Below are 18,564 nucleotides of genomic sequence, written 5' to 3'. Positions count from 1 at the left end.
TGGAGGGGATCAGCGTTTTAAAGCAAGTATCAACCGATGTCGATACCGTCCTCTTTCACTGATATTGGCCGATCGATCAGAGCTCCCCTACTAAAATAATATTGATTGAGTACAGGTGGAACATAAAATGATGTCTGTTCCTGTGAAGCATTGTTAATCCAATTTCAACCCAGTAGCGATATATAATTGCTTAGTAGGCTTAACGTATATTGTTGGTTGCATTTTGTCTAATTACTAAACAAAAGGTGTACAATATCCCACTGGACACACATTCTTTGTTCTTTTGTATGCAGCCCACTTATGTATAAAGTTTGGACACACTATCCGAAAGGAGAGAAATTCTTTAAGACTTAAAGGATACATTTTTGCCAACATTCCACCTACCCCCCACCCAAGCTTTGAAACATGTCCACTTTCCACCTGTTTCCCTGCTTCCACTCACCCAGCAGCACCCTCTTGTCTTTTTGCCTGTGTGCACTGGAGTGGAGCCCCTTGTACAGGCTGCGTTAGTAAAGCATTTACTTGAGTCTTTGCAGTCCTGTATTAACCTGCCAAGCACAGAGTCACTCATGCTTGGCCTTTAACTTCCCTCTGAAGTTCAGCCATACATAAAAAAGGGGCTCTCCGGCCCACTAATATATGCCTGATTTAAAATTGCATCAAAGGAAGTGAGGGATAGGGTACATATTGAGGGTGAAATAAAATAATGTTTAAAAATGTCAATGCAAATCCTCGAGGATGTCATCTGTTAAGATTGCTGATTAAAAAACACATGGCGATAATGACCCAGGATTGGTAAGGAATCCCTTTGGAGGCTTTGTGCATGGGCTGTCTACCAGAACTGGCTTTCAAATAGCAATACTGGAACAAGCAGACAGGGACTTTACACTTTATTCATCCCCTCACCGCCGACTCCGACATTTGTTGTGCAGTTAGAATCTTGAGAAAAGAACTGTTCATGTATCAATTTCAGTCCTTTCTTTTTTGTTCTCGTTAAAGCTCTCCACCCTTTTTTTTCTAATCATTCTTCTTAATATACATCCTTATTGGTGGGTAGCACTTTTGTAGGTCATGCTTTTTTTTTCTTTTTTGATGGTCGCAATTTGTTTTGCTTTTTTATTCACCATAAAGGACAATGGGCATATCATAATTGTGGATTCTCTCTTTTCCGCCTTTTTTTCTTTTTTGGGTGTGTTGGTCCGTTTTGTGTGTGTGTGTGTTTGTGTTTGTGTGTCCTGGTTGAAGGAGAGACCCTCCTCCACAGAGCCTGCAAGAGAAACCAAGTGGAGACGGTGCTTCAGATCCTGGCGCTCCCTGGCACCGATGTCAACGTTAAGGGTAAGACCTTCTTTCTCATGTTCACTTCTGTCTTAACAGTCGTCCCCTCAAAAATAATATTAACACTTTGTGTGGCGGGCAAATAAGGACGGATTAGGCATACGCGGACGTCATCGTCAAAGTCAACCTTTTGCAGAAATGTTAAAGGGTGTGTCTTAGAGAGGGAGCTGAGCTGGAAACGCTCGAGTTTGTAGATGTCCGCTGCCTTATGCTATTTAGTACTGGCTTTTTTTTCGTCTGTTTCATCGGTCAAATATAATTACTTGTTCTCCATTTATGGAAATGTGCTGTTCTGCAAGGTTTCTGCCAATCTGTAATCACACTTTAATAGAAATTAACTTGGCTCTCAGTAGGGGATTATGTAAGAGGTGAGGTTCAATTTATAACCATGTTGTCTGCCAAAAGGAGGCCCATGTTTGTTGGAGCAGAACACTTGGTTGTAATACTCCACTAATGGGATAGGCTTTGTGTTGAGGCTCACTTGTCTGTATCAATGAATGTTTGCCATGTTTAAAGGTTTTAATTTGGATTGGTGGAAATATTTTTTTGCTATTGGAATTATTTTTGTGATTATATTTACTGTATGGTGGTGGTTTTTGAGGGGGGCTAGTTGACGTCATTATCTTATTTGCTTAAATAACCATGACACATGTGCATGTCATTTTTTATGGACACTATGGGCATACATATCATCAACATTTACATTTGAAAAATATGTATACTTTCTTTAAATAGGCAACTTATGAGCAAGCACACCACTATCTGTATCTCTTCACCCATTTAAGTTATCTGTATCTTTACTTGGAGTGGGCGGGGCATTAACCAGAAGTGGTCATGGTTTAACCGGAAATGTGTGGGGATTACTTCAGTACATTATTAGTCTGGAATTGACATGCGTAGTTCAGAACTTGCTATAATTATTGTTATTTTGCTATATGTGTATAAGTGATATGTAAGACTTTTTTTAATGGTCTGTGTGAATTTGGTGAGTTATGCAAACATGCAATGGATGCAAATAGGCACATAATCTGTCAGCCACTGTATTTTTCTCAAAAAAAAAGCATTCAATACAGTACTTCAAGCAAAGTTTTCTAAGTGACTTAGTCTCACCAGCCAAAGAGAGCAGACCAGAAAACAACCATTGACAGATGCAACGGGCCGTATATACAGCTCTCTTGTGAAATGCGCCGTGTACGAAACAATTTTAAGATTGCAAAGTGCATATTGCAACTTATTGAGAGAGGTGTAATATTTGACCATAGCGGCTACTGTGCAGGTGTACCTCATGTTGTGGCCAGCAAATGCAGCAGTCAACCAGTTACTGTTACCGCTACCTGTGTAATCCCAACTGATAATTAACAAAATTATTATATTGTAAGTAGCACACCGGTTTTATGATGACTTAATCGAATAAGGCAAATATATATATATATATATATATATATATATATATATATATATATACCCCTGATGCATAAATGACTGACACAACACAAGCCTGCACAGTGCTGTTCTGTCAAATGCACTGCGTACGTTACAATACAAGTTTACCAAGTAACTTTTAGATACAAACCGAAATAAAGACAAGCTGAAGAAAACCTAATAATGTCGAGGCGGTGGATTTTCTCAAACTGCAGCTCCTCCCACGAAGCCTTTGAAGCTGTTTAAAATCTATTTAGTACCTTAAACCATATTTTAAGGTATAACAATGTGTTTTATCTGTGTATTTGTTGACTATGTAGACCACGCAGGGTGGACACCTCTACATGAAGCATGCAACCACGGCAGCACCGCATGTGTGGAAGCTTTGCTACGTCACCGGCCTGCCCCACTCATTAATTATGTGGTGGGCGGAGTCAGCCCTCTGCACGACGCCTTGCTCAACGGACATCTGGACATCGCCAAAATGCTTCTTGAGACTGCAGGTGCGTCAACTTTATTGTTTACTGTTGGGATAAACTGACAGCACGATTTGGCTACCTACAATCCACAGAAAAGGAAAATATGTGCTTTTGTGTCACATAGGGCTTTTGGATAATGGGCAAAATAACAAAAAGTGCAGTTTTACTTTAAAGGAAAACCAATGGCTGCAGAACCCACACTATGGGTCAAGGTGAGTCAGACTATATCCAGCTGGAATGCCTCATCCTTTTGCCCAATTTTGGGCTCTGTCCCCACCAAAGAAGTGACATCCCATGTCCAAAGAACCAGATTTGGAAGTCAAAATGCCCTAAAATTTGTGCGATTAGGAATTCAACCACAACATCTATCCATCCATATGCTTTTCATTTCTTTTGTATTATTCCAGTTGACTTTTGGCTCAAGGTGGAGGACACCTTGGACTGGTCACCAGTTAATCACAGGACACACACAGGCCAACAACCATTTACACTCACATTCACACCTATGGACAATTTGGAATCTCAGGAAAATACAGTCTGCCTCGGTGGTTAGTGGTTATAAAAGACCAGCAACCTGAACGAGATTGTGTTCAACCATTAAAGTAAGCTATTTAATGAACCTCAATACTACGTTTTGTGCACAATTCTACAAATTAAGAGTGTATAAGTGTGATGTGGGGGGGCTGTAAAATCTACTGAGTTGATCACCTCTGCCTCTTCACGCTTTGACTAATTAGGGTTAATTTGATTCCACTTGATTCCCATTAACACATGTAGGTATTCTGTCCTCAAAAAATAAATTAGACTGGGATTGTTTGCCCTGGAGAGGAAACAAAGCTCGCTTCCTCCCCTTTTTTTTCTTCATCAGAAACAGGAGATTGAGGGAATTAAAAGAGGTCAGAGGAAGAAGACGCAACTATAGAAAGCTATGTGTAAAAAAAAAAAAACATTCTCAAGATTGAAGAGTGTGCGTGTAGGTGTGTGCATGTGTTTTTGCATGCGACATCTCGCCTGACGTCTAGGTCATGTCTTCTCCTAGGGATGAAGCGTGTGGACCAAAAAAAAAAAGAAATAACATTTAAAAGAAGCATTGAGGAGAGAAGGAGCTGCAGGCTTCTACATTCAACCTGTCTCCTGACTGTCTACTCTTTGCTCACACTTGATGGCCTTCTTGTCTTGCGGCTTTTGAGGAGGCGGCCCTCTTGACTGCAGGCTTCAGCATCTCTTGTGGGCTCTTTTGCTTCAGCGTCTCTTGTGAGCTCTTTTGCTAAACCATGGACATTTTTTGACTGATGTACTTCTTGTCTTTTTCTCAAAGTTTTGGCTTGAGGGGACACAGCCGACCTGGTTACTGTAGCCGTTGTTTTGTTGTTTAAAAAAAAACAAAAAACAAACCTTATTAACTATTTGCCATGGAGAGACACACTGTCCCCTGATAACAAACAGGCTAGTGGGCCATTTTCTCTTTCTTCTTTATCCTAGTGCCTGCTAGACCTCTGATTTTTTTTTCACTGGAGCATCACTCATCCTGTCGTCCCTGTTGTTTGCAGCAGACAGGCTAAGCCAAACTGGCAATGCTTGTGTTAGGCCAGAGAGGGCAACACTGACACTGGCACACCAACAAAGGCTTTATTTAGGAGTGATCTCACCCCTTTGTAAGCATGTCTGCTCAGAGGCCTTGGCCTGTGTGTTTGTGTGCATGCGTGTATGTGTGTGTGAGACAGCGAGGTGGTGTGTATCCCACTCCTCCCCCCTACAACTGGGTCCCTCCAGGCTTTATGGAGCTGGCAAAGAAAGAATGCCATGGCTGAGGGCAAGGCTAACTCTCACACTCACGCCCCTCCCTCGTCTTCTCATTGCCCAAGGCCACCCCATATGACCCGGGTGTGCGTATTGATGGCAAGGAAGTAGCCACACATGTTTATACATTAGGTCTATTTGCCTCTCTCAACATTTGTCCATAATATCAAAATTATAGCGATAAAATGCTGTTGTCAATGCTGCTGTGCATGTGTGTTGTGTTTAGATTTATACACACATACAGAGGGGGGTTGACAGTGAAGGCAAAAGGGTGGGTAAATAAAGAAAAGAACCATTAAGCTGTCATTACTGGTGGTGTTCCCCCGCTATACATGTCGCCATGTGATGTGATACGTCAATTGTAAACACATGTTACAGAGGCTCCTGTAAGTTGAGCATAATTTGTTACTGGAAGCTTCTTTCCCTCCATATGAAATAATAGTAATAGAAATAACGGTAACCTGTTGCATTGTGAACTTGTCACCAACATTGGGACATTAACTTTCATACAAGTGTAGACATGTAGTGTATAAGCCGGGCATGTACATACAATTGGAATAAATATATTGTGTATGTGTCTGTGTGCAGCTCAGATTGAGTTGTGCTTTAGTGTTTGTTAATGTAACCCAGCGTTTTAGGTTGACCACTCACATTGTGCAATTTGTGTGTGCAGTAGAGACAACAGCCATGGCTGCAGAATGCACTCCATAGCCATCTCACTTAGCTACAGCCACTTAGCCAAAACACATTTTCATTACACCTCCGGGCTTCAGAATAAGAGCGGCGCACATCCTGTCTAATATTGGTAATAAAATAAGGGTGTCATAAAAAGCTTTACATTAATAAGGCTATCACAATTCCATCGGCCCCGCCTCCCCCCACAGAGACAGAGAATGTTTGATGGACTAGATGTATGATTCTCTTCTCTCTTTTTATTTGAAGCATCTATTTGCTAAACCTGACCAGTCCAGGGTGTACCCCTCTCGCATTTCTTGAATGAGAAATCATATTTTAACATTTTAATGTCACATTTTAATTGTGACACCCCTTCTATACATATATAGTATATATATTATATCGGGTGATATAATATATTACATTATATACATTATATATTACATTATATTTACACTACATTACACTGGTGTATATTGGCTTGTATTAGTGTAGTAATCGTTATGATATTCACCGAGTTCAGACCCTCACCTCATAGTCAATCTTTGTAACCTGTAACATTTAACAGTCATCTATGAAGGCAGTTTGAAGTGGTTTATGAGTCTAAATTATCAATTTTTTGGGCTAAAGTTAAGGTCAAAGAGGAAAGGAAAGCCTCCATTCTATCATTTCAAATACAGACTAGATATTCCTGTAGATGTTAATGTAATGTATTTTGCTCATTGGCACTGAAAACAAGGGTCCCTTCGGACACACGCACGGACCTCATCACTATCATCGTGTTAAATAAAGTCCATTGCACTCATGTTGTCATGTATTTCAGATGCACCTCTGTGCATGCTGCTTCACCACTGCTTCCCACGCTGGGATTTTTTCTTTATTTCTCAATCTTCGAAATGGCCGAAATATGTTTCCTCTTCAGAGTGGCTTGACTCTCCCTTGGAGATAGGTTACTGTCATCCGATACTGTAGATACATAAATACTGTCATCCGGGAGATGAGGTGGCTCAGGCACCAGGTCACGATGCCTCCTGGATATATCCCGAGGGGTGTGTTCCAAGCACCTCCGATCGGTATGAGACCTCGGGGAAGACCTTAAGATGTGGCGTGGGGAGCTGGATTTAGCGACGAGGAGGCATTTTGTGACAAAAATCTATTATTTTTTCAACGTGCATGGTTTTGAGAAGCCAAACTCTTTACTGAAGTGGCCCCACCAACTAAACTCAACGATGTCACAACTTGACAGTGTTGACTGTCAGGAGGAAGGATGCGGTGCACATCCACACTGAAACTGTAGCATTCAGTTTAACTAAATTAGTTTTACTAAATACGAACCTTCATTCGTATTCACGTCTGCTTGCTAACTGCTAGCAATCTGTGTAGCCTACACTGTGTAGCTTTGAAGTTATGACTAAACAAGAGCATGAGTGCAGACCACTGCACTCCGGTTCATACATGGCCCCATTGCAAGTAGACTTTAACAGCATAAAGTGACATCTTCTTGTTCGATCACCAAAATTGTACACTTTCCTTCTTGGGAAATGTGCTAAAACCTCCACAAGGATAAATTGGTTGTGCAGTTCTAGCACCAAAAAAATCAAGTAGTAGTGTCAAGTAGTTTTGACTTTCTACTTACTTGAGTTTCTGCTTATACTAATATACTTTTTGATTGTTATCCGTTCCAAAGGCCACCTCTAGCTCACCTCTAAATGATTACACCTCAAGAATAAGAGCGGGAGCTCTGCGAGTGTAAGAATATACCTAAAAAAAATACTTAACTTAGAAGTTTGACTTTGCCTCCGCAATGTCAAAGGCTTCTTTTAAAAAAAAAAAACACAGAAGAGGCTCTTTTTTTAACGGTGTGCTCACTTCCCACAATCTTGTTAACGTTGAAAACTCTTCTAAAAGTTCATGTCCTAATAATAATAATAAGAAGACATTTGTCTTGCTTGGGGGGGGAACAGTTGACAAGCTTGTTTTCAAATCAGTTTGAAATAACTTCAAGAATATTTTTTGTAAATGTGCGTAGACTTTAATGAAGTTGTTGGGTTGCTAGATCAGGGAATCTCAAATCGTGTAGCCGCGAAATTTGAACCACAAAATAGGACAACTGTTAACATGCTAATGACACTCTGCTTAGATAATCTGTGTTAATTAAATTATTAGATTATTATAATATTACAATTAGATCACTTACTGTGAAATCACTGTTACCGTGAGCCACAAAACATGAGCCACTAATTCTCCACTGCGTTACCTGTCACAGTGTTAGCATACAAGTGCCCTGTATTTATTTGTAATTCAATTTTATTAGCACGCAGGCCATGTGGGTTCGATTCCCCATCCGGGCATCTCTGTGTGGAGTTCTCCCCGTGCATGCGTGGGTTGTCTCCAGGTACTCTGGTTTCCTCCCACATTCCAAAAACATGCTAGGTTAATTGGTGACTCCAAATTGTCCATAGGTATGAATGTGAGTGTGAATGGTTGTTTGTCTATATGTGCCCTGTGATTGGCTGGCGACCAGTCCAGTGAATACCCCGCCTCTCGCTGAAGACATCTGGGATAGGCTCCAGCACCCCTGCGACCCTCGTGAGGATAAGCAGTATAGAAAATGGATGGATGGACTTGGGAAAAAATGCTAAAGTTTATTCTCATATTCAATATGATAACATACAGTACTAGTATATGATGCGTCTCCATAATACGTTAGACAACAGACACACGTAAAAAGGAGCACCACATCCTTGACCATCCCTGGCTCTTAGTTTGAGCCATTTTTACTTATTCTCTCATTCACTTCTTGTCTTTGCCTGCCCTCTAAAGGCCAAAGGACAGTGCTCTTTGTATACTGTGTGGGTAGACTGTGTCTGACACACACACACACACACACAGAGGATGGTGTAATTACCCCATGCTCTGGTGTAATGCCCCAGGTGTCGTATTTATCTCCACTGCCATGTATGACACCCAGCACCAACCTAAATGCACTTCACCTGCCATCCTAGCAGCAGCTACCAAGCTCATAACGGTGTACTGGAGGAAATAAACAGTATTGTGTTGCTGTTTGTATGACTTCTGTCAGCATATAAATCATTTTACCACAAGTTAGGGCGAGTGATGATGTCTTTATGCAGTCACACATCATTGCAATGAAGTGATTAGTCTACGGTTAATCAGTTAATTATGTATTGTAACTAATATCTAGCGTTTACAAACTAAATACTTTTAGGTTTTAAGATGGAGTATGGGGAAACAAACATTTGAGCAATGTAGGAATATAGGCTGCGTGGTAGCCTAGTGGTTAGAACATCTGGTTTACACCAATGTCCAGCGGTTGGAGTTCTTTTGTTAATCCTGCTGGAATTATGGCAAGCTCTGAATTAATTTGATTCACTTTTTTTCACAGTACCAAAGAGTTAGGCGCAATGTTGTTTTGCAGCCATAGAGGCGTGGCCAAAGAGAAGCATACATTGTACATACATGTATTTGTATGTTATGTTCTCTGGTTTATTGTTGCCAGCGTACGTACTGTCCATATTATATAATGTTTAAAGCTGCCAGTGTACATGTTGCGTCCCTGTGGCATCGGGAAATGGTCCGACAGTCAATCATGCGCAGTGTTTACCAAAGTAGTCAAACTTATTAACAATATTTTTACAGATTTTGGAACTCAGTGCACGTATAAAACGCATCAGATTTAAACAACAGATATTAAGGTGCATCGTCGATTTTTTGCGAGAGTGGAAAATACGTTATCTGAATGGAAAAATAATTGTATTGAATGAGGCAGGCGAATAAATGTAAATATGGAATGGAATGGGCTTTATTGTCATTATACAAGATGTACAACGAGATTGGAGAGCTTCTCCTTTCAGTGCAGTAGTCAAGTAAAAAAAAAAGTATATAAAAGTAGAGTAAAATAAAATTTAACAAGATACAGTGAAGAAAATAAGTATTTGAACACCCTGCTATTTTGCTATTTCTCCCACTTAGAAATCATGGAGGGGTCTGAAATTTTCATCGTAGGTGCATGTCCACTGTGAGAGAGATAAACTAAAAAGAAAAATCCAGAAATCACAATGCATGATTTTTTAACAATTTATTTGTGTGATACAGCTGCAAATAAGTATTTGAACACCTGTGTATCATCTAGAATTCTGACCCTGAAAGACCTGTTAGTCTGCCCATTAGAAGTCCACCTGCACTCCATGTATCATCCTGAATCAGATGCACCTGTTTGAGGTCGTTAGCTGCATAAAGACACCTGTCCACCCCATACAATCAGTAAGACTTTAACTTGTAACATGGCGAAGACCAAAGAGCTGTCCAAAGACACCAGAGACAAAATTGTACACCTCCACAAGGCTGGAAAGGGCTACGGAGCAATTACCAAGCAGCTTGGTGAAAAAAGGTCCACTGTTGGAGCTATCATTAGAAAATGGAAGAAGCTAAACATGACGGTCAATCTCAATCGGAGTGGAGCCCCATGCAAGATATCACCTCGTGGGGTCTCAATGATTCTAAGAAAGGTGAGGAATCAGCCCAGAACTACACGACAGGACTTGGTCAATGACCTGAAAAGAGCTGGGACCACCGTTTCCAAGGTTACTGTAGGTAATACACTAAGACGTCATGATGTGAAATCATGCATGGCACGAAAGGTTCCCCTGCTTAAACCAGCACATGTCAAGGCCCGTCTTAAGTTTGCATATGACCATTTGGATGATACAGAGGAGTCATGGGAGAAAGTTTTATGGTCAGATGAGACCAAAATAGAACTTTTTGGTCATAATTCCAATAAGCGTGTTTGGAGGAAGAAGAATGAAGAGTACAATCCGAAGAACACCATCCCTACTGTGAAGCATGGGGGTGGTAGCATCATGCTTTGGGGGTGTTTTTCTGCACATGGGACAGGACGAGTGCACTGCATTAAAGAGAGGATGACTGGGGCCGTGTATTGTGAGATTTTGGGGAACAACCTCCTTCCCTCTGTCAGAGCATTGAAGATGGGTCGTGGCTGGGTCTTCCAACACGACAACGACCCGAAGCACACAGCCAGGAAAACCAAGGAGTGGCTCCGTAAGAAGCATATCAAGGTTCTAGCATGGCCCAGCCAGTCTCCAGACCTGAACCCAATCGAAAATCTTTGGAGGGAGCTCAAACTCCGTGTTTCTCAGCGACAGCCCAGAAACCTGACTGATCTAGAGAAGATCTGTGTGGAGGAGTGGGCCAAGATCCCTCCTGCAGTGTGTGCAAACCTGGTGAAAAACTACAGGAAACGTTTGACCTCTGTAATAGCAAACAAAGGCTACTGTACCAAATATTAACATTCATTTTCTCAGGTGTTCAAATACTTATTAGCAGCTGTATCACACAAATAAATTGTTAAAAAATCATGCATTGTGATTTCTGGATTTTTCTTTTTAGTTTATCTCTCTCACAGTGGACATGCACCTACGATGAAAATTTCAGACCCCTCCATGATTTCTAAGTGGGAGAAATAGCAAAATAGCAGGGTGTTCAAATACTTATTTTCTTCACTGTATATACAAGCTATATACAAGATATCCAAATATACACATAGTATTGCACAGGAGCATATGCAGGAGCAGACATATTGCAGATATATTAATTTTAGTGCAATGATAAATGGGTCATAGTGCAAATAATGATTGGTGTATACAGATGAGTAAAGTCGCATATGAGTGTATTGTATTGGGTTGTTAAATAAATAAATATGTTTGAGGTAGTAACAGAGGCAGTGATGGAAATATTGCACATTTGCAAATATGCCAAAGAGCACACACATGTCGCTTTGAGGCAGACACATCTGCTATCAAACACACACACACAGTCCCTCTTACACACTTTCAGGCAGGCTGATTCCAGATCCGTGCTGCAGGGGGGCCTCGCCATACCCACCCCAGTGTCATCTCTCCTGTTGGAGGCTGCCTGTCAGCTGCTGTTGACACGATGACAGCAAATGTGCAGTGGAAGACGCTAACTCTATTAGTGTGTTTTTCCCTACTGGTGCCTACTGATGATGTGAGGTTACATGGCCTCCGTGGGGAGATGTGACAGACACTATAGGGCTGATTACACTCTTGTTTTATTGTGCAGCTGCGAGCTGGCTGAGTGTAAGGTTTTCTTGCATGCGGGTTTGAAAATTTGTGCGGGATGAAAATCCGCCTTAAATTTCTTTGTAGGAAATAATTTAAATGAAAGTTAGTACATTTACTTGTATTCACTTACAGGGCAGCCTTTCCACATCCATTATGGCGGTGACGGTGACGTCCGTACGCTCAGCGCTCGATGAGGGCTCCCTTCCTGTTTCCCAGTGTGCTTTGCTGTACAGTTGTTGATTGGTTAATAAGTTACAGTTTTAAAGTTGGTTATTCTGCATTATTTGTTGGTAGTGTCTTATCAGTTGTTATCTACATCTCTATGGGATGTTTTAGCACTTTCTTTATGATGCCGTAAGAATGGTGGGTGGAATATTAACCCGCCCCCGCTAACTGCATTTTGCTGCAATGTCTGCAAATGTAATGTTTGTCCTGCATCAGTTCTCAATATACTGATATAATAATTATTGGTGGCCCATAATATTGGACATCCTTAATATTTTTAGAATGTGCTGCGGGTCAACAAGAAAACAGCTGTGGGCCAAAAAAGGCCCCGGGCTGCACTTTGGACATCAATGATATACTCATATACTAGTTTAATTACTAGAAATTGGACAGGGGCTAATGGTTTTTCTTTTTTTAATTCATTATCAAAGGAAAATATGTAGAAATCTGCTATTAAAAAATTGCCAGGTCAAATTAAATATTAAATATTGTAAAATTGTTAATTTACTAGAATTTGACCTGGGAGAAAGGAATTTTAGCATCACATTGTTAGCATTTGAAAGTCAAGTCAGAAATACATTAAAAATTATATTTAAATTTCAGCGGCTTGTTGCTGAGAGATCTAGACTTTCTAATATTAGTTATATGATGTTATTCATACATATATTCTTACATACTTGTATTGTAACCAGTTGGCAACAAGCAGACACGCCTCCTCCACCCCTTGTGTCCTCGTCGATCAGATGTGTACACTTACTTACCCTTGACTGCCGCCCTTGCTGTTTGACCCCTGCATTTGAAATGCTTGCTTATGTAAACGCTTATGTAGATGAACCCCAAATGAGCGCTGACCTTGGTAAAGTGCTCAAATGTGCTCCACTTTGTTGATTTTGTTGAGTAATTTGAAAACAAAGCAACACTTCCCCATTGTTGGCTTGTGCAGCTTCCTGGCAACAGTTCCCAAAATGGCTTAAGAGCAGCTCTTCACCTGTTTGGTGTCAAACACCGAGCTTCCACAGGCGCGTGCGTACTGGCCCTCTTCATCACATGTACGTACTCTCAGCCACATTTGATGTCTCCTGCAGGTTCTGAGCTCCTCTATCAACCAGATGGAAAAGGTCACACAGCATTGGACCTCGTCTCCACACCAAGTCAGAGGGCAGAGCTTGTCCACAGCGCACAAGCAGGTGACTCCAACCTGGGGAAGAACGCCACAGAGGTGATAAACCACACCCTCCTGGAGGCGGGCTCATGCATGCTGGCACACCTCATCGTGTGCCACCAGCAGGAGAAGGGCCTGCCCGGCCGCTCCAACGATCCCGGCGATGTGGCCTCCAGCCTAGGAAACACACTGGTTCGAGCCCTGGAGACCCACTCCTTCCAAACGATGACACAAGGCTGGACGGACCAAAGAGCGCTGGGACTCGTAAGCGACACGGACATGCTGCTGGATCTGGCCAAACACAAACTCTCCCGACAAGTGTGTGAGGCAGTGAAGGAGTACAAGGGAGAGAATACGTCACTCCTCATGGACATTCTGGGGAGTCTTCATGCTCAAGGAGAAATACTTTTGGCTGAAGTCAACAAAGACTTTTGAAATAAGCTATTAAGGCCGTTGTTGTTGTCCATTTTACCTTTAAATGACCATGTGAAGATACACTGAGAAATCATCAATCCACCAATTTCTGCCTGCATTGTGTGCTTTTTTTGTACGTTGCCACATTGGTGAATGATTCAACAGTTTAAGTAATTATAATACAGAAGAAGTATTGTCAAAAATGTTATTGAAGTGTGTACTGCCTTATGCTTGTTTTTAAGTTTATTTTTACAAAATAAAGAATTGATTAATTCATATCACAGTGTTTTAGCACTATACAATAAGTCTATTGAATAGACTAAGTTTATTGAGTTATATTGATATTTAAAGTACACGTGTGTCAAACAATATCTAACACAGCTGCCATCTTGGCGTGGTTGGGTCATCGTGTCGCCCCTGCTGCTGCTGATCACTGGCTGCCGTGATCAAACTGTTGGCTGACACTACAGCGATTAAAACTACTACACAGATTCAATTGCTGTTTGTAGAATTGAATCTCAAACTAGCTTTATGAAATTGTTGCGTAACAATATTGCATTGAAACATTGATCATGTTTATTGAGTTATATTGATACTTAAAGTCTGAAACATGAATTTATGACCTTAGGGAAAGTGACTCATCTTAAATACATTAAGATTGATACTTGTTTCGTGAAGATATTTGATATCACTAACAAAATATAATTGTAGTCATTACTTATTTCTTTGTGATATTTACTCAGCTGATTTATTTTTATATTCTCATCATTACATGGTGCTTTTTGGCAAAAATGTTGGCAAGTTCAATGAAAAGGCAAGGTAATTTATTTTTTTAATCAAAAAAGTATTGAACTGTAACACAAACACATTGAACCAAACCAGGAATGTTGTATATTGTTGGACTCCTTAATATTTATAATTGCGTCCTGTCATTTTATCTTTGTTAGGAAAATACAGTAAAAAAATACATATTTCTGACAGTTATGATGGTGATTAATCATGTTTAAAATGGGTTAATCTGATTAAAAACATGAATCATTTGACAGTTCATTACTGTGGTTGTAGTTTTCAGTATTATGCGTCTTCTAATATTCTATATATTTGTAATAATATTCTAATATTTGTCTAATGTATTATGTATTTAATACGACATCCAAAATATTGCAAACATCTGAATGTAATGCAATTTTTAATACTCATCTAGTATTGGATCTCATTAAATCAAGTCTCGTAAATAAAAGCAAAGCAAAACATTGTGGAATAATTGAAAACTGCTAAAAAATAAAACAATTTAATGTATTTATTTCTTCAACATACAACTGATGCATTTTATTTCTCCTTTTATGAGCCAGCCTATCTGTGCTCCTGCAGTCTCCATGTCAGGTTGAACACGTGAGGGTAATGATTTTGATGATGATGTCACAGGCAGGCAAACAATGCAAGCAGGCATACACAAAAAGAAAAAAAAAACACGTCTTAGAAAAAGAGGCAGGCATACAGCGAACACCAACAGTATTTCTAAGTGTCAGTAGCAGACCATCAGCAAGCATACAGTATAAAATACAACCATCATTTCAATAAGGTAGCTATAGCTATGTACAGTTCAATTTAAAAAATAAATAGTTTCATTTCAACTGGGTGCAAATATGAGTGTTTTTCTATTTTTTTACAGCTATCAGTCTGGTGGTACATTCTTTGTATATAGCACTCAGATGTGGACGACATACAAGACATTAAACACTCTGGTATGTTTACAAACACTAAATAAATAATGACTAAGAATCAAAAAGAAGTAATGCACCACAGAATAGTTCAAAGGTGTTGCTGCAAACAAAAATGGAAGGAAATATTGCAGCCTTATGTGACTATAACAGGTTGTGCAGCATGCCATGTATATTGGTCTATCTTCTAGGTCATCCCAAAAGGTGTTTAATGGGTTGGAAGTCAAGTTCTTTCACACCAAAATCATACAAATATTCCTTTATGGGCCTTGCTCTGTGTGCTGGCCAGCATTTCCACTGCATGGGCTTCGCTCTACTTGCCTCCATGCGGGGTGGTCATTTTTTCACTTCTTACTGCAAAAACTATGGTAAAGGTTTCATTTATTTGGAACATGCATACAAATTACATTGAAATACACCCCATAGTACAATTCACAGCTCTTTATTCATTCATTTTCTACCGCTTTTTCCCTCACAAGGTTAACAGGGGTGCTGGAGCCTATCCCAGCTGTCTTTTGGGCGAGAGGCGGGGTACACCCTGGACTGGTCGCCAGCCAATCACAGGGCACATATATACAAACAACCATTCACACTCACATTCATACATATGGAGTCCAATTAACCTAGTATGTTTTTGGAATGTGGGAGGAAACCGGAGTACCCGGAGAAAACCCACGCATGCACGGGGAGAACATGCAAACTCCACACAGAGATGGCAGAGGGTGGAATTCACAGCTCTTTATGTCCAATAAGGAGTAGGAAGAAGCAAAGCTTATGCTGCATCAGTCGGAAGGAGACATTGTACAGTCAAACTTCGATTTTCAGACTCCCTAGTTTTCATATGAATCAGTTTTTTTTTCGCTAAAGTGTTTCCTTGGTTTTCATACAATAATCCCCTCTACTGTATTGCTCCAAAAAAATCAAGTGCCCGAACAAAACACTGAGATGTTCCTTGGAATCCATTCTGGAAGATCTAGAAAGCTTTCTGTTCTTGTTATTGTGTGTAGCTGCTCTATAGGAGTCTCATTTAATACAAAGGGCAGGAAAAAGAGCATAATATGCCCCCTTTAAGCATGGATGTGGGTGTGCAATATGAATGGATATGGACATAGATGCAGACCGGAACGACTCCTGGGATCTTTCAATATGAAGCCCAAGACAATGTCCTTCAGACAAGGTTGATACCCTGCATTTACTCTGCAGTGTAGGGAAATAGAGGCGGACCAGAATAGCATACACGCATGTACACACGCATGTACACACGCATGGCAGATGTAGCTACACATCAGTCTACACAGCTGAAGGGGAGATAACAACACAGCAAGAACCCAGCGCTGTCTTTTGATTCCATCAGTGCGCGCACACAAAAACCTCACTCCTTGCATGCACACACATCAAAGTTGAGGTGGGCCAGATGGAGAGGGAACGGCCAGCCGGGGGCACCGCTTCACACAGATCATGTTTGCATTGTGTGTGTGTGTGTGTGTGTGTGTGTGTGTCTGACAAGGAGAGGAAGCTCCTGTTCAAATGGGACATTATGTTTTTATATGTGAACAAGTAGGTGTGCTTTGTTTACGTGGGATCTCTAAGCGTATTCCGCTAAGGTGTTTTTGTGTCTGAATGTGTGTGTGACACAAACAATGCACAAGACGAACAGAAAAGAATACATTTTAAACACGATTGGATGTGACACAGCCTGAAGGCCTCACTGCCATGTGTTCTCCAATGTTGTTTTTTTTTTAAACTACTACATTTGACCCGAATAGAAGATGGTATTTTTTCCTTAGAATACAGTCTGAAAAAGATGGGTCATCAAATAAATTCTCCCCAAGTGAGTCAGAGCTTCTTTTCCTGTCACTCACACGCACACCAGTGACCTGAAGAGATGCAGCCGTGACTGATGGAAAAAAGTTAGCAAACTACAAAGAAATTAATTAATTTATTTTCTGTACTGCTTATTCTCACAAGGGTTGCATGCATGCTGGAGCCTATCCCAGCTGTATTCAGGCGAAACAGGGCACGCATAGACAAACAACCATTCACACTCACATTCATACCTATGGACATATTTGGAGTCGCCAATTAACCTAGCATGTTTTTGGAATGTGGGAGGAAACCGGAGTCCTTGAAGAAAACTCACACATGCACGAGGAGAACGTACAAACTCCACACAGAGATGCCCAAGCGGGGAATGTAAGAGTTTACATAAGACCATTAAGGCATTATTTGATGACTTGGATGTGGAAGAACCTGACCTTAACCCAATCAAACACATTTGGGATGAACTGGAACAGATCAACATCAAACATCAGTGACGTCTGATTTCCCAAATGGGGAGGTGCCAACCCAAGGTTGTCCCAATAGTGTACGTATTCTTATTTGCTCCTTATATGGATTAAGAAATCCCTTCATCTCTTAATCAAAGTGCACTTAAAAACAATCCAAATATGTAATTACTGCAATCCAAATGAGTGTCATTGAACGTAAGAAAACACAAAGTACCTTAAGTGCCAAAACTGTTAGAAATATATTAAGTTCAATAAAGTGGCCAGTGACAATCCACGCTAAAGATGGATGCACTTTCAGTGCATGAAACAAGAAAAAGTTTTTGATGGAAGGAAGCACAGTTCATCCATCCATCCTTCCTACTCTTTCTTTGTTGTTTTTGTCATCTTTTCAAAATATGAATCATCAGATTTCTTTCTTCAGTATTCTGTGCTGAACACTGAGTAATACCAGACAGAAAGAAATAAGTGGGAGATGGGAGGAAGAGGAGGAGGTGGGTGGGGTGCTTAATCAGGACACGTTGGTTCTGAGCGTCTCCCTCTGCTCCTCAGAGTCCAGTAATGGAGCAGCAGAGCGGAAATGGACGAGAGAGAAGAGCTGGTGGGTGGACATCTACCCGGGGTTGTTTTTCTTCCGTTTATTTGGACTGGGATTGGGATCCAGTTTCAGCTCTCGGTACTGCACCTGTTAAAACACACACATTCACACACAGACACACACACACAAAAACCAGTCGGTCAGGTGGAGAGAGCAAAGGATGCTTGAATAGCACACAAACCCTCCAGAGGCTCTCTCACTCCAGCTGTGTGGAACAGTGGCCTCAAGGAAGGGATTACACACTGATTACAACACACACACACACACACAGTTCAGCCTTCCAAATATACATAAACACATGCTTCCACAGATGTGAAATAGTG

General features: G+C 40.8%; 2 protein-coding genes across 6 annotated transcripts in view; one reads left to right on the top strand and one right to left on the bottom strand.

Annotated features, from left to right (window-relative positions):
• slf1 (SMC5/6 complex localization factor 1) overlaps positions 1-14,539 on the top strand; it is a 28,153-nt gene extending 13,614 nt beyond the window's left edge. For all 3 annotated transcript variants that reach the window (XM_058069716.2, XM_058069717.2, XM_058069715.2), the window contains exons 16-18: positions 1,246-1,338; positions 3,081-3,263; positions 13,147-14,539. In XM_058069716.2, coding sequence (XP_057925699.2) covers positions 1,246-1,338; positions 3,081-3,263; positions 13,147-13,658 — 788 coding nt within the window. In that variant the 3' untranslated portion in view covers positions 13,659-14,539. The remainder of the gene's footprint in view (positions 1-1,245; positions 1,339-3,080; positions 3,264-13,146) is intronic.
• A 97-nt stretch (positions 14,540-14,636) lies between these two features.
• Positions 14,637-18,564, bottom strand: part of LOC131127638 (multiple C2 and transmembrane domain-containing protein 1-like) — a 91,141-nt gene continuing 87,213 nt past the window's right edge. For 2 of the 3 annotated variants that reach the window (XM_058069710.2, XM_058069713.2), the window contains one exon: positions 14,639-18,328. In XM_058069710.2, coding sequence (XP_057925693.2) covers positions 18,257-18,328 — 72 coding nt within the window. In that variant the 3' untranslated portion in view covers positions 14,639-18,256. Of the gene's footprint in view, positions 18,329-18,564 lie in introns of all 3 variants that reach the window. The other variant, XM_078789686.1, reaches the window with a different exon arrangement.

This window comes from Doryrhamphus excisus, linkage group LG3, assembly GCF_037039965.1.
Source record: "Doryrhamphus excisus strain RoL-2023G ecotype Guam linkage group LG3, RoL_Dexc_Guam_v1.1, whole genome shotgun sequence".
NCBI lineage: Eukaryota > Metazoa > Chordata > Actinopteri > Syngnathiformes > Syngnathidae > Doryrhamphus > Doryrhamphus excisus.
This window is presented reverse-complemented; position numbering and strand designations above follow the sequence as displayed.